General features: G+C 39.7%; 1 protein-coding gene across 1 annotated transcript in view; it reads left to right on the forward strand.

The window, feature by feature from the left end:
* Positions 1-11,099, forward strand: part of slc7a10a (solute carrier family 7 member 10a) — a 31,506-nt gene extending 20,407 nt beyond the window's left edge. Inside the window, 8 exon segments of the mRNA XM_037691227.1 lie at positions 5,317-5,442; positions 5,745-5,898; positions 6,021-6,144; positions 6,358-6,461; positions 6,574-6,670; positions 6,782-6,931; positions 9,456-9,633; positions 9,730-11,099. Of these exon segments, the coding sequence (XP_037547155.1) occupies positions 5,317-5,442; positions 5,745-5,898; positions 6,021-6,144; positions 6,358-6,461; positions 6,574-6,670; positions 6,782-6,931; positions 9,456-9,633; positions 9,730-9,824 (1,028 nt within the window). The 3' untranslated portion in view covers positions 9,825-11,099.
* The last annotated feature ends 4,549 nt before the right edge of the window (positions 11,100-15,648 follow it).

Below are 15,648 nucleotides of genomic sequence, written 5' to 3' on the forward strand. Positions count from 1 at the left end.
ATTTTTTGTTGTTTTGCTTTGTTTTGGGTTTTTTTGAATGTCCAGAGGACCAGATTTAACTTTTTTAGATTTTTCTACCTGGATTATTGAGCATGCATCAGGATATTCCTAATTCTTGTTAAATTTCAAACAATATTATTTTTTATTTCAATTTCTGAGACAATTAATCGCCCAGCAAAATTGGTTATCGTGACAGGCTCATGGATTAGTTTACTTTATAAGTGACTCAAAAAAAAAAAAAGAAAAGAAAAGGAAATAACTTCGGATTTGCATTTAAGACTTCAGAAGTACACTTGCAGTATAACATATTTGACATGTCAAATTCGTACAATAACTAAAATCACAACAAGCGCTCTAAACTTTAACTCTTTTTCTCGTAAACACAATACATTTAAATTATTTTGCTAAAGAACTGTCTTCATATGTCATGGTGTATAGGTCTTTGCAACGTTTAGTGGAATTTGTGATTGCTTTGCCCTTATGCTCTTGGGGTGCCTGTGGCTGAGTGGTTAGAGCAGTCGTCCTCCAATGCAAGAGTTGGGGGTTCGATTACACCAGCTGTCACGTGCTGGGCAAGCCACGGAACCCCTCATAGCCTCCGATGTGTGTCCCATGGGTGTATGAATGTGATAAAGCACTGATTATTCTTTGTATTGATCTAGTAGAGTGCTGTATGAACGGGTAAATGAGGGCACAGATTGTAGTGTAAAGTACTTTGAGTATCTTGATCAGATAGAAAGGTGCTATATACCATTAATGTGTGCACGTCTGTGTGGACCTTCTCAGGAATAAATCCTGGGCTTAATTCTCTTAAGTTGGTCCAACATGTCTGTCAGACTAGCTCTGCCAACGTCTCACTAAAACTGGAGGACAGGCGGGTGCTGCCTCAGCATCTGACTGACTGTTTCTGGGATTTAGCGGGCCAGCGAAGGCCTCTTCAACAATGGGTCCTGGTTGACAGAGGGCTGAGCCCTGGTGGCCTAACCTAAATCAGAGTTAGTTCTGTGAAACTGAAGCCGTTTCAGCTATTTAACAATGTACACCTCCAGTATGCAGGTCAACCACAAAGTTTATTTTAATCCTGGAAACCTTCTGCACTAAAGCTGCTGGGTTTAGCTGTGAGGGCCGAGTTTTCCATCGGCCTTCTGACATCAATAGATGGAAAACCTGAGTTCTCAGTTTCAGATGGTGCAACTTTGCCGTTTGCTTTCCAGCAGAGTTATTTATTACTGGATTTCCTCAAAATGCCTTGAACTGCAAATTATGAACTTGTCAACAAAGTTAAAATCTCTTCTTTTGGTAAAGAAGTGAGGCAAATTGTTGTTCTAAGACAAAATATTTGTATTGCGACAAATATTCTCATCAGCACAGTAAGAACATTATATGACACGATACTTTTGTACAGGGTGTTGTTGTTTTTAGAGAAATAATTGTTTTAATAATGGGTTTCATGTAATACCTGCAGGGTCCGAAGGTTTTAAGATGCTGGCTGGACCAACTGGACTTGGTGTCAATTATTGTCAATTCAGTAACTCCAGTGACCACATCCTGAACCAGGAGGGGGTGTTTCGAGGTTAAAGCCTCAAATAAATCTGCACGGAGTTTGGATCAGAATCCATTAAGACTAAAAGCAGCAATTAGTTTAGTATTCTGGTGCTGAGGGCAGTCTTCAATAGAAGCGGTGATGGCGGGACACAGATTTACCTGCACTGTCACATTCAAAGCCACTGGCACCTCCTTCCTGTCAGGGTTAAAGCAGAGGAAAGTTGAGGGTGGCATTTTAGGGGACGGGGGGGGTGTTCACAGGAACACAAGAACGGAAATGCATGTAGCACCCACAGAGTAACTGAGTATAAAACGCAGCGGTGCTGTAGAGCAGAAAAAGCTCTGCCCAGTGCCACCAAATCCTCCTGCCAACAATTCACGTGTGTGTGTGTGTGTGTGTGTGTGTCAGCGGAAGAAGGTTTCTGTGGTGGGAGGGCAGACTTGTTCTGGTGATGGATGACCTGCCGTCTGTATGTCTAAACACACGGTGCCAGGCGGCTCCTGTAGGACACCGTGTTGTTAAAGGTGAGGGAGTACATGGGAAATGTGGAGACCTGTTTAAAAAGGAGTGACTCAATAATGCACAACTGACCAGAAATGAGCTTCTTGCTCTCCAACCCATAACTTGGAATGCTGTTTAGAGCTGAAATCATAATTGGTCCTGTTTTGAGTTCACCACAGATTAAAAAGTCGAGCACATTTCTTCACACCTGCTGCTAAAAATGCATCCATAGAAGAATCTCCAGAGACGACTTGCAGTTAGGTCTGTTACCTGCTTTTATTAAATAAAATGTTTCAAACTTCACACATTCAACTGAGCAGCAAACGGGATGTTACAGGTCCTGTTTGAGTCGTGAATGCGTTTTACCAGCCTGCCCTCATCACCGTCACTGGTCTGATGCCACAGCAGAATCCTGCAGAGCGGGATACATGTGCAGATTAAATGTCCTCCTTGTTGGATATCGTGCAGAAATTTTGGACAAGATCAAAGTTTTCAGGATCACAAGTGAAGGCTGTATTGATTTAGAGACTTGCCTGTGAAATGGACATTTGTATGAAATAAGGCAGATGTTTACCAGAAACTGACAGCTTCACGTATCATCTCTTGAAGCTACAAACAGTATTCACCTTTGTTACACGTCTTAAGGTGCAATAAGTTTGTGTTGTGAGCATGATGCAGTTTAATAACCTTGTCTTTCTATATTTCCTCTCTGTACTTCTTAGTCCAGCTGACACGTTCCACTGGATTTGTAGCTCACTCATAAACCTTCAGTTTAGCTTGAGGGCGGTTGTCGGGCCACATGAATGCTTTGAAGTGGGCCAGTCCTTGTTACGGTGCCATTCACAAACTGGGAGTCTGTTGGGGGCTGTACGAACTCATAAATACACTGTGTGTCACTCAAGAGATTAAATCTGTCTGTTGTTGCTGAAGCCGTTCAGTCTTAATATTTCTGATACGTGAGCAGTGTGAAATGTGTAAATGTAATGACCTTTTTGGGAAGTTAAACCCCTCCCAAGCTTTACAGCTGCATTTGTAGCTGTTTGTATATATTGGATGGTTTCCTATTGACATTATGGGAACAAACTGGTACAAAAATCATTACTTGTTTGCTTATTTTCTCAGATGAAGCTGATATTTTCATGTTTTTCTGCTGTTATATGTAAAAAAAAAAAAAATAAATAAATAATAAAGACTAGTTTTTTTTTATGTATTATAATAAAGCTTGTGAGGAGAGCAAGTCCAAAGACAGAAGAAGTTGAATTAAAATAAATCCCCTCGAGTCTGACTGCTGCAGCTGTGGGAACATCATTTTTAGTAAAACAGAGTTCTTCTTGTCAGCTTGTAGTAGGTACCTTGAACAAAATGTTCACGACAAACACAAACCTCTTGTCGGTGTACGGACTAAAGTGCTTACATCCTTCAGTCCCCCAAAACTGAACTTTAAAGCCTTTGTGTCGCTTGTCTTTTTTAAATTTAATTCAGTTCATTATTTTATTCTTGGCACAGTTTTAAAAGGACAGCAGCGTAAATTTATTTATTTATTTATTTATTCATTTATTTAAAAGAACTACCTGTACTTGTTTACAGGAGTTTGTTGTTTCACACTCCCTTATGATTTTAAAGCAAAACTTCACTGAAGTCATCAATCATTAGAAAATCAAACTTGGATTTAAACTTAAATTTATAAGTTTCTCATGTTTTTAAAAAAAAAAATTTTATTGTGATGGAAATGCATTAGAAAACGCAAACGCCTTAAACTGAATTTACTAAAATTAAATGTGATAATTTAAACTATTGAAGTTGTAAAATATTTAATGCAACCTTTACTTTTTATCACCTCTAATTAGAACAATTTTCTATTCTCATAATATTAGTAACTCTTAACCCATTTTATGTAACAACACAGTAAGACAAAATTTTCAGTCCCTTCTCATCATCTGAATGATCCACACGTCTCTGTCCATCCAGAAATGTCCTATTGTGCTTCCCGTAAAGTTTAATCTGCTCAAGATCATTTAACAGAACTTCATACACAAATGCATCATCACTAGACGGAGTGTAGTGTGCACTTTTCATCACCTCAGGGTCAAGGTCACAAATTAAGGTCAACGTTAAAACAAGATTTTAATTTTATTTGTTTTGCCATAATGCACATTTGTACAACCACTCTACAGATTGAGGTATAATCTTCTTCATGACCCCAGCTCTAAGATAAAGGTCAAAGTTTATGCAAGGTCTTTGTTTGTCTGGGCCAGTGCTATAGATTGCTGTATAATGGTTTGTTGATGGGCGTATAATGTGCCGTATGTGGTGCTCTTGTTATATCAGAGCCGTAGTATTTTGTTGGACACAGAAGTTGCAGACAAATGAGTGTTGAATGACGGTAACGTGATTAACAACTTCTAAACATCTGCCGTTGGATCTTGGTTACAGGGGAACTGCTTTTATTTTTAGAAAATAAGGTTTTAAAATATTGTGCAGATTCCACATCAATAAAAACTTTGGAACACTGACTTGTACATAAATTAATTTTCAAAACCCAAAATATTTTTGTCAGGTCATCTGGATGGTTTCTTTTGTTGAGACGTTTCATCCTTCATCCAAAGGACTTCATCAATCTGAGGAGCCACGAACAAATTCAGTCCCACAAGCAGCACACTCCCATAGTGGACCAACCAGTTTGCTGGTGATAAGATGGTTTCTGGGGCCCGCCCTCTCCCCCGTCGACTGTGGGACGGAGTTTTTTTTTTTTTTTGGTGGCTCCTCGAACTGATGAAGTATTTTAGAAGAAATGTGGGACTGAGTTTGTGGCTCCTGACTAAGTCCTTTGGATGAAGGATGAATCGTCTCAACAAAAAAGAAACCATCCAGAGGACCTGACTGAACTTGGATTTTTTATTTTTTTTTATCTGGATTATTGAGCATAAACTTTGATAATTTTCAGAACGATTTATCCTCCAATGTTTTTATTTTCTATCAAAACAAACGTGTTTTCTTCAGCAGCTGATAGTGGATTTGGTGAATGAGGCCGGACTGAGCGTCTCCGGCAGTTGTCTGTATTATAGACTGAGGTCCATAAAGAAACTTGCAGCTTGTTCTCAGGTTTTCTCTTCAACACAGAAAGAAAGTTTTGGTTCTGACGATAACCCTGGAGTTAATGGGCTCAACTTCTGTTGAATCCATCTGTGCTTTGTATGAAACACAAATCTAATAACATGTTTATATTTTATTACTTTACGAACGTCGTTTCTCTGCGTGTGTGCGTTCAGTGTTCCTGACCTGGGTGAACTGCTCCAGTGTGCGCTGGGCCACGAGGATTCAGGATATCTTCACAGTAGGGAAACTCCTCGCTCTAGGGCTCATCATAGTCGTCGGACTCGTCCAGATCTTTAAGGGTGAGTAAACGCACAAGTATTCCTGAGTGACAGGAGCTGCTTGGGTTGTTTCTGTCCTTCTTTATAGTTTTGTCTGAATGAACTGCACAAACAGGGAAAAACTGCATTAATGAAGATCGTAAAGTAACCGTGAGGGTTGGTTTATGCTTGCAACGCTGATTGATTAAAAACTTTCTACATCTGTATTTCTCAATCACTGAGTTAATGGATGGAATGATCCAGTTGCGAGTTCTTTAGCTAATATTGGAAATGAGCCGACGATCCATTGGTTTGATCTGTGCCGCTCTTCCATCTGTGTCCAGGTCACTACGATGCCCTGCAGCCCAGTGTGGCCTTCGAGTTCAGTCAGGACCCCTCAGTTGGACAGATAGCGCTGGCCTTCCTCCAAGCCTCCTTTGCGTACAGCGGCTGGAATTTCCTCAACTACGTTACAGAGGAGGTCGTGAATCCACGCAGGTTTGACGCGCACGAGCGAAAACACAGACGTACAAATTGGAGCTCAGAACTAATCACTTCCTTTGGATAGATTTTTCACAAAAACATAATTGCAGCTTTTAAATGTTATGTTTTCTTCTTAGAAACCTGCCCCTTGCTATCTACATCTCTATCCCACTGGTGACGCTGGTCTACACCATGACCAACATCGCCTACTTCACCTCCATGACCCCAGAGGAGCTGCTCGCCTCCAACGCTGTGGCAGTGGTGAGATGTTCTCCATCCCACTGAAGGGATGCTTTATTATGTCAGACCTCCTGAAGGTGACAGCCCTGTCATGAGGCGCACCTCAGCTAACCATGAAGATGTGCAGCTGCAGTGTTCTTAAAATAAATAAAGCTTTCAATGAAAGTTTTTCATCTTTTTTTAATATCTTGCTCTGGAGACGAGCACTCGGTCAGTAACCTGTTGTTGTTCCAGACTTTTGGGCAGAAGCTGCTCGGCATGTTTTCCTGGGTCATGCCGATCTCTGTGGCCTTGTCCACGTTCGGAGGGATCAATGGGTATCTGTTCACCTCGTCCAGGTACGCCTGGCTGCATCCAGCATGCCACATCTTAAATGATCTGCAATCGTTGACAAATGCTTCAAACCTCCTAACATGCAGGTTTTGAACCATGAAGTGTTTCTGTCTGCAGGTTGTGTTTCTCAGGGGCCAGAGAGGGTCACCTGCCGTATCTGCTGGCTATGATCCACCTTAAAAACTGCACCCCTATCCCTGCCCTGCTGCTCTGTGTAGGTGCTGCTCTGTCACCTCCAACACGTGAACATGCGTTAGTGTTTCACTGAATGAACGCCACTGATGCGTCTAATTCACATGCTTTTACCTGCCTGCCTGCCCCACAGTGCATCGCCACAATACTCATCCTGTGCATTGGAGAGACGCACAATCTGATCAACTACGTGTCCTTCATCAACTACCTGTCCTACGGGGTCACCATCGCCGCTCTGCTCTACCTGCGCAAGACCAGACCCAGCCTGGCCAGACCCATCAAGGTACTCGTGGGATTTAGGATGCAAACATTATTTAACTGTCAAGTTCATGACAAATGCAAATGGCAGGAGATATTTAGATATAGAATTATTAAAAACATAATTAATGAAGCTGATGTTTTAAAGAGCTTAACAGGTAAGTAGGGGACAAAAATGTAAAAACTGGGTTGTTTCAGTTTTTGTCTTGAATCAGTATAGATCATTTAAACCAATAAGATAATTGATAAATGCACTCTAATAGCTCCTTTCACGTAAATCTAACTGATGGTTAGTTAAATAATTAGTTTATGCAAAAAGGGACTTAAATGTTTAATCATTGTTCTCACTGAAGCACAGTCTTGTGTGTTGTGAAGATTTCAGTCACGTTGTTTAGGCTCCATCAAAAGCTATCAGACCTTACCAACCATCGAGAGACGAGCATTGTATTTTTATTTTATTGTATTCTTTCATTTTTTTATTCAGTTATTCATTAATTTAAAAGAAACAAAATAAATTCAAGTAAAAAGCTGAATGAAAAGGGTGCAGAAAGAACAAACAAAAATATTAGGCATCCTTCACATGGTATCATACTTTCCCAACAACTTTAACTTAATCATCTTTTTAAACATATAAATTGTTTTAAAAATCTTTATGGTGATTATTGAGGCAATTCCATAATCCTATTCCCTGAACTACAACGCAGCTCCTTCAGACTAGTTCTAAATGGAGGTTTTACAAACATTTCCATTCACTTAAGGTTATAATGTTTTATTTTTTAAAACAAATTCTAATTGGAGGTAATAATTTTTATGAGCTTTATACATGACTTGTAAAATACTATATTCAGCCAAATCATAAAATTTTAATAATTTCAACTGATGAAATAATATACTTGTTGGGTGACCATAGCACTTCCTACTAATAATTCTTATAGCTCTTTTTTTGTAAAAATAAAAATAGGATTTGTAAATGTTTTGCATGCTTTTCTCCAAACTTCAATACAGTAGATTAAATATGGAAAAATCATTACATTATACAATATATACAGAGCTTTGTCATTTAAAACCTCTTTTACTTTATACAGTAATGCAACTGATTTTCCTATTTTTATTCTTGAGTAATTTGCATGAGATTTCATGTCAGCTTCTAATCAATAACGACAACCAAAAGTTTTATTTCATTAACTCTGAATTTCAATATTGTCAATTTTAAATGGGATTTGATCATTTTATTTCTATTACTAAATATCATGTTTTGTTTTATCCTAATTCAATAACTTAAGTTGGAACCAAGTTTGTATTTTTACACCCCCTAGTGTCATAAATATGTTTCATGTCAGGTGTGTTAAAACACAATACGGTCGTCCCTCGCTATATCACGGTTCACTTCTTGCAGCGTCACTGTATCGCAGGTTTTTTAAACCCAGTTTTTTATATTGTGTGTATTGTACTTCCATCGTATTGTCATCATCGCCATGGCCAAAGTGTTTGAGCATATGAAGAGTTTATGAGAGAGTGGGAATGTCATGATTCCTGCCCGTCTGTTCACCACGCCCACCTGCTCTGCTGTGATCAGCATAATTCTTCTCACCTGGTGGCTGTAGCATGTAACCCTGTTCTCTATCCAGCACCAGATTATTGAAAGCCTTCTGCAACTAAACGTCCAGCGATCATCTCATGCTCCTGACTGATCCCCTCATCCTGACCCTGGATTTTCCTGTTTCACTTTGCAAAACTTTCCAGTGCGTTTCTACAGACGTGTGCTGACTCCCACATCTTTTCAAAATAAAGCTTATTGAACGCGCGCTATGTCTGGTTGAAATTTCAGGTCCTCCACTACATTCATTTACAGGCAAAGGTTAATAAGTGAGTGGGAAAGGTTTGTAGAAGTGGGAGAAGGGTTTATAAAGACTTAAAATATATATATAAAAAATATAACGCCACTACTTCACAGATTTTCACCTATCACACAGTAGGTGAGGGATCACTGTACTGCACATGCAAGATAGGAAAAACAATGCTAGTTCATTCATTCAATCTTTATTTATACAGATAAGTCACATTGAGCCTCGAGGACTCACTTACAAGTGAGACCCGTTTAGACAAAGAACTAATGAAAGTGACACATGTTGGATTTGGAGGCAAAAAAAAATCCTAACAGACGCTCATTCCTTGGCCGAAGAAAAATAGCCTGAAATTATAAAAAAAAAAAAACGCCCCGCACATAGGCATATAACGACGCAGACATTCTGCAGGGACGGTTCGGAGATAAAGTATGTAGAGAGAGGCTCTGAAGCAGTTTCACAGACGGGACAGAGCAAAGCAAAGCGGAGGAGGGAGAGGAGGGGAAAAGCGTCCGCCCTTGACAAGAGCAAGTGGTGAAGTGTCCAACAAATAGATTTTTTTAAATGCATGGTCTTTTAATATTTGAATAAAACTGTTTTCTTGTAGGATTTTCCTGTATAAAACATTTAAATTTTCAAAAAATACAGAAGAGGCTAGAGTTAGATGAAACATGTTTTTTTTTTTTTTGTTTGTTTTTTTGGCAGGTTAACATCCTGGTCCCGATCAGCTACCTGGTCTTCTGGGCCGTCCTGCTGGGCTTCAGTTTGTACTCCGAGCCTGTGGTCTGTGGTCTTGGGATGGTCATCATGCTGACCGGAGTCCCCGTTTTCTTTATCGGCGTTCAGTGGAAAGACAAACCCAAGTGGATTTACATGCTCGTCGGTGAGTGTCTGCCACTTCACAACACGTACAATCTTCTTGGTGTGTCGTGTCGGCAGATGATAACTCTGGCTGTGCCTCCTCTCGTTTGTGTTGCAGAAAAAGTGACGTACCGGGGCCAGAAGCTGTTTTATGTAGTGTTTCCACAGGGAGACTCCTCAGAGACTGAACCCCTCACTGCCAAAGAGCAGTGAAGTCCATCTTTGTGCACCAACATCTGCACTCCCAGTTTTTGTCTTAATTTTTTTTTTTTTTTACATTTCTTGCTCAGTGAATTCTGAAGTAATGTGTTCATACAGATTCTTGCACAGGTGCCGCTCGAACCGGACGAGAGTAGAAAAAAAATAACTTTTGAGATGAATACGAAAGCATTTCCTGCACTTGGCCATATTTTATTTCTACTGCTGCCTTGAGCACTAGAGTATTAACTACAGTACTTACATGATGTTCACTTGTACTAAAGTTCCTGTCATTATCTCTGCTTGGCTACAGTATCTGGACTTTATTTTTTTCCTACCTTTGAACCCATTTTTTGTTTGTTTAATCTGTTGCAGCCGTTTCCTGGGATCCCTTCAGTGCCTTGTTGCTGCTAACAGTTCTTAATGATATTTATGTGGCCCAACAAAGTCGAGGAGGATGATGATGAGTTTGGTTTGTTAGCTGGCTGGATTGCTGATTATCTTAAAAACCGCATGTTTGCGACACACGAAGGCGAGCTGGACTTCCAGTTTTCAATGTTTGCCTCCTTCAGTCTCTTGGTGTAGACGCTTGAAGACCGTTTGGAGCTTGTGACTTCAAAAATGTTTCCGCTCTGTGAATGCCACCATAGCCTCTTTAAAATGGTTTCATCAGCCAAGATGTGACTGCTCCCACTGTCAGAACTGTGTGTTCTTGTTTTGCTTACCATTAATGTGTTGTTGGATACCAGCAGACTGCAGTCGGACAGAATGAGGGGGAACGATCCCTCACGCTCTCAAAGTTTCAGTCCCTGCAATGATCCCGGGCCTACTGACTTGTCATAAATCAGCTGACTGTGGCACCAGTGGCATTCTGCTGCAATTCGTCAACTTCTGGAAATGCCTCGATTGTGTTTGTTTTGTTGACCAAGCAATGGTGAAAATATCAGTTTTGGTAATGGAGCTACTTTTACAACCTGTGACAATTTTGATCCAGAAGGTTTTTTTTCTTTCTTAACTAGCACTCCTTAGTTGTGTTGTAAATACAGCAGAACAAACAAAAGATCCGTTTTTTTGTTGTTGTTTTTTATCAAAACCTGACCTAAACCCTGAAAAGTTGGGACTGGAAATTAACCTGTAGTGCTTTCAATGACCTGACGGTGCTGGTAAAGCTTCTGTGCATCACTTGTTTGTTACACGTTAAGGACATGGGAAAAGGACAAAGGTTTGTCGTGTCCAGCAGCGCTGTTGGCTCTGACGTTTATAAATGCTGTGTAAAGAAGATGACGTGCGCCGGTATCACATTCCCCTCGTGTGTCGACATCTCGACGTGCGGTACAGTTTATACACGTACCTCTCTGTAAAAGACTGTACAGTTGTAATGATAACATTATTGTTCATTAAAAATAGAACTTCTAAGAAAGCTAGTTGTTTCTAGTGATTATCTAATGTCCTCACCAGCAGCTCTTCACGGCTTTTTCCTTGATCTTACACCAGTCGGTGCATTTCTCCTTTTTTTTTTTTTATCCACTCCACAGGACGTGTGGCTGATTGCAATAATTAAAACTGATTTAACGGGGTATTTATTTAGCTCCTCCTTCAGAGTAGATACTTTTTACTGTGCAGGGATCCATCTGTGACGCAGCTACAGATTTATCCACTCTGGTGATTACTTGAACATGGGAGCTCAAATTTACAAGGTTCAAATGGTGATCAGGGTAAATGTTCTGAACATGTGAAAAAGACTAATAAAAGTGATGCAAAACAAATTTCAGTACGTTGTTGCTACTGGAACTGATATGGAAGCCCAGGTTGGCTCGCTTCTCAACAGAATAATTGGGGAGGGATGAGCTGCAGTTTCAACTTTATTCATTTCAGGCACCTTAAAACAATAAAAGCAGAAGCTGGGCAGGTTGTAAACAGCAAACTTTGAAATATACCAATGATATTTAGTCTCTGCAAAAAGTGGCCTCAAAATGACGCCTTAAAACATGGGTGTCCAAAGGTTTTTGGTGTGGGCCAAAACTATCAAGCTGAAAGGACCTGTGGGCCACAAAAATGTGAATTTAATTCAACGTGAACAATATTTTGGAGAAAAAACAAATTTACTACTTTTGGTGGAGAAAGTTAAATTGTTGTAAATCTAAAACATTAAAAGCCTCAAACACAAAGTTGGTTTTATTAAAAATTATTTGATTTGTTGGGTCTGTTTGTTGTTTTCATGTATTTGGAAAGTTCATTTTAGTCTGTTCTCAGCAACAAATGTAAAAAAAATTCCTTTTAAAAGGGGTCAATCAGTCTTTTGCACCATGAACGGCCCAAAAAGCTGACGCAAGTTCAGAAAAGTCGCCCAGCTGTCAGTCGCCACAACAGATTCAAAGGTTTGATAAAGTTGATCAACTCGTATGTAGATGATACCACATTATATTCATTTAAAAATATCCAATTTCCCTCTTGATTATTTTATCAACTAATATTTAGATGTTTTATTTCATTATCTAAAAGTCTCCTTTCTGGTAGAAATCAGTAAAGGTTTTTGTTGCTTTGTACCATGAAGTGAAAATCAAAAGATTATAGCCAAAAGTTTGTATTTAGCTTAATATTTCTCATTTTAAGATTGTTTTTCATTTATTTTGCTGTTAAACCTAAACATATAAAAAGATTACCAACTAATTTGCAGAAACTCTGCATCAACCTTGTAAGCCTGCTGTCCAAAATGACACCATCCTTAAACTGCAGCTGTGGGCCGCACAAAATCATTCCAAGGGCCGTAAATGGCCCTCAGGCCACACTTTGGACACCTAATGCTTTAAAGGGATCACGTTGACATTGACAAATGCTCAGAAATCGCCACAGAAAAAGGTTTCAACTCAAAACAGATGTGTGTATTTCTCAGTGCGACAGTCTGTTGGAAAACGAGCAACAAACGGTGAAAACATAAAACACCTCTTTTCACTTTCACCACTTTTTTACAGCCATAACCGCAAACGAAGAGCCACTTTAACAGCTCAGAGGTGTTGACCTGGAGAGAATATTTACAGTCCAATAAAGTTACAGAAAATTAAATGTAATTCTTGACTGTGATCATCCCAGAGATAAACTCCTTCACTCTTGAAATCTGTTGTACGTCACAAGGATGGAAAAACATCTGCGCTCACATGATCATTTTTACAACCGTTAACAGACTGAAAAAGAACAATTCACATACCGTATTTTCTGGACTATAAGTCACACTTTTTGTTCATAGTTTGGCCAGTCGTGCAATTTATAATCCAAAGTGACTTTATTTTTCCTATTCATGACACCGTTTTTGGCTGACGTGTTAAATGTTCATTCATATTGACATGAACCAAAGAGTAAACATCACCATTTGCAGCCGCGAGAGGGCCCTCTAGGCTTTTGACAACTATATGTTGTTCCTCTACCGCTAACCCCCCCCATCTTCCTTCAGAGTTGGCTGAGTGGTTCAGAAGTGACACCGAGGATGAAGGATTCAATGGATTCAGTGATGTGGAATGAGACTGGTGAATTTATCGGTAACTTGCTTGTCGGACTCGTTGACTTATGTTAATTAATGGTGTTCAGGATCCCAGGTATGTTCTGTGTGTTGTTATTTCAGATTAAATGTTTGCCCTTGCACTTTGAGAAATACTCTTCTAAACAAATGTGACTTATACTCCGAAGTGACTTATAGTCTGGAAAATACAGTATATGAAAACTTCTCTAATGGCACATAGATGATGTAGCAGCTGCTTTACACAAAACTACAATAAAGAAGCACGAAGGTGGCACATTTAGCACTTTAGAAGAAAACCTGCCCGAGTTTCACTCAGGAACCTGAAATCCATTTTGCTTCTGATGAAGTCCCTCTCCCTCATCACTGCAGGATACTCATGTTAAAGAACTGACGGGGAGGGAAATCTAAACTTACATTCTTTAAAAGTTCACCATCGAGTAGTAAAATATTTGCCCACCTGTGTCGTACATTAGGCAGAACAGCTCCACAAATGGTGCCCACGACGGGCAGAAAGGAGCAATGTATAAATGAGTCTCCACTGAAGACTGAAAAATATAATTTGCTTTTTTGTTCCCATTGTAGAAAATAAGAAGCCGTCTCCGCTCGCAGCACGGCGTCCGGTCAGCGGTTCAGCTTTGATTACGAGGTTTTCTCTCAGCGTGGCCTTCACATTCATTAGTCTCCACTGCACTGAATCAGAGTTCACAGACCGGATCGTTCAAGCGACAGAACGAGTGGCTGAGCAGATTTACAGGCAACATCCTCGCAGTTTGCAAAACTTTATGAAAACCTCTTCTTTTGTTTTTTCTTCCTTCAAGCAGGTTGGTGCATCACAGAAGAGTGCAGCTCAAACATGATCAAGCCTGGACAGAAGCCTATGATATTAAACAAGCGTTGGACATTTAGAAACAAAAACACCTAAAAAAAGATGGTTTCTAAGAAGTATGCAGTTTGCAGAAATACAAAAAGAAGTGTGGAAACGTTTCTAGTTTTGTCTTTGGAGTACGTACTTAAGCACATAGGAAACATAATCAAGCTTTGCACAATAAGTGAAAACAAACATTAATATTTGCCTTTTCTCCTGTTTTTAGTCGTCTTGCTGTGACGTCTGTGTTAACACAAGAAACCACTGGCAGAATATTCTCCCATCATAAACATGAGGACTTTAGGACGTAACGTCTGTCCCAGAGCAGCTGACTCTCGATGGCCTGGTTGCGTGTGGATCGACTGTTGTGTACCAGATGTTTACACGCGCACAACACAAGTGTGTTTTTGCTCTTTACATCCAAATTAAAACTTTGCCAGAAGAGATGAACGGTTTGCAGCAGTGACTTCCTGCTGCAGAGGAGCAGCATTTGGCGCCACCTAGTGGGCTAATATGAAAATCCAAAGTGGAGGGGCAGAGGGGAAAAATGGAACAGAAAGGAATGCATTCAATATGAAATGGCAAATATGCTTTTCAGAAATCTATTTATAATGGATGTCAATGGGTCTGTTTTAGTAAAGTGACTGGGAGTTTATGAGTGTTTGACATCAAAACGGTAAATAAAAACATAAAAATAACTGTGGCTGATTTTTCCTCACAAGACCCTCTGAGGGTTAAATATGAGGCGTTTAGCTTGTCTTTATTAACACGAATACCAAAAACAAGAGGATTGTGTTTTTCTTTGTGCTAAGAAAGCTGGTTGTGTTCAAAGAACAGAACAAACTCTCAAACAATAGATTTTATAAATATGTGCATAAAGCAGCCGCCAAGCTTTTCTCTAAGAGTGACAGTCCCAGCATCGGTAACAACTACTGTCAGTCTGATTTATTTATCGAAGCGAGCCACGACTGTCCCAGACGGTTTTTAAATGGTGAATTTGAGCAAGGAGACGAAACTTTACGATATTTATCAACAGAAATAACTGTTGTGTGAAGGAAGGGGACGGATTGTTTTAGAGACTGAATGTCGTTAATTCAAAAACCAATAAATACTTTTTTAAAAAGTGCCCTTTCATGTGTTTAATTTAGAGAGTACAAGTCAAGCAGGAGCATGTTGTCTCACCGAGGGCGTATCGGATTAAACAATTTATTCACAATCTCAGAATTACAGATGTGACGTTCATATGATCCAAATCTTTTAAAAACGAACGGCGGGAACTGAGTGGCAGACAACTGAGAGCCATTAGTTATTTTTATTTTTCCTCCTCGTGATTTCTTAAGTTTTTCTCAGATGCAGACACACACACTCCTCTTTTTGTTTTCTATTGAAACAAACAGCAGACAAGGAGAGCAGGGCAGCAGATGTTCATGGAAACATGCACTCGGGTGGGGGGGGGGGGG

The sequence above is a fragment of the Nematolebias whitei genome, chromosome 2 (genome assembly GCF_014905685.2).
Source record: "Nematolebias whitei isolate Nwh7 chromosome 2, NemWhi1, whole genome shotgun sequence".
Taxonomy (NCBI): domain Eukaryota; kingdom Metazoa; phylum Chordata; class Actinopteri; order Cyprinodontiformes; family Rivulidae; genus Nematolebias; species Nematolebias whitei.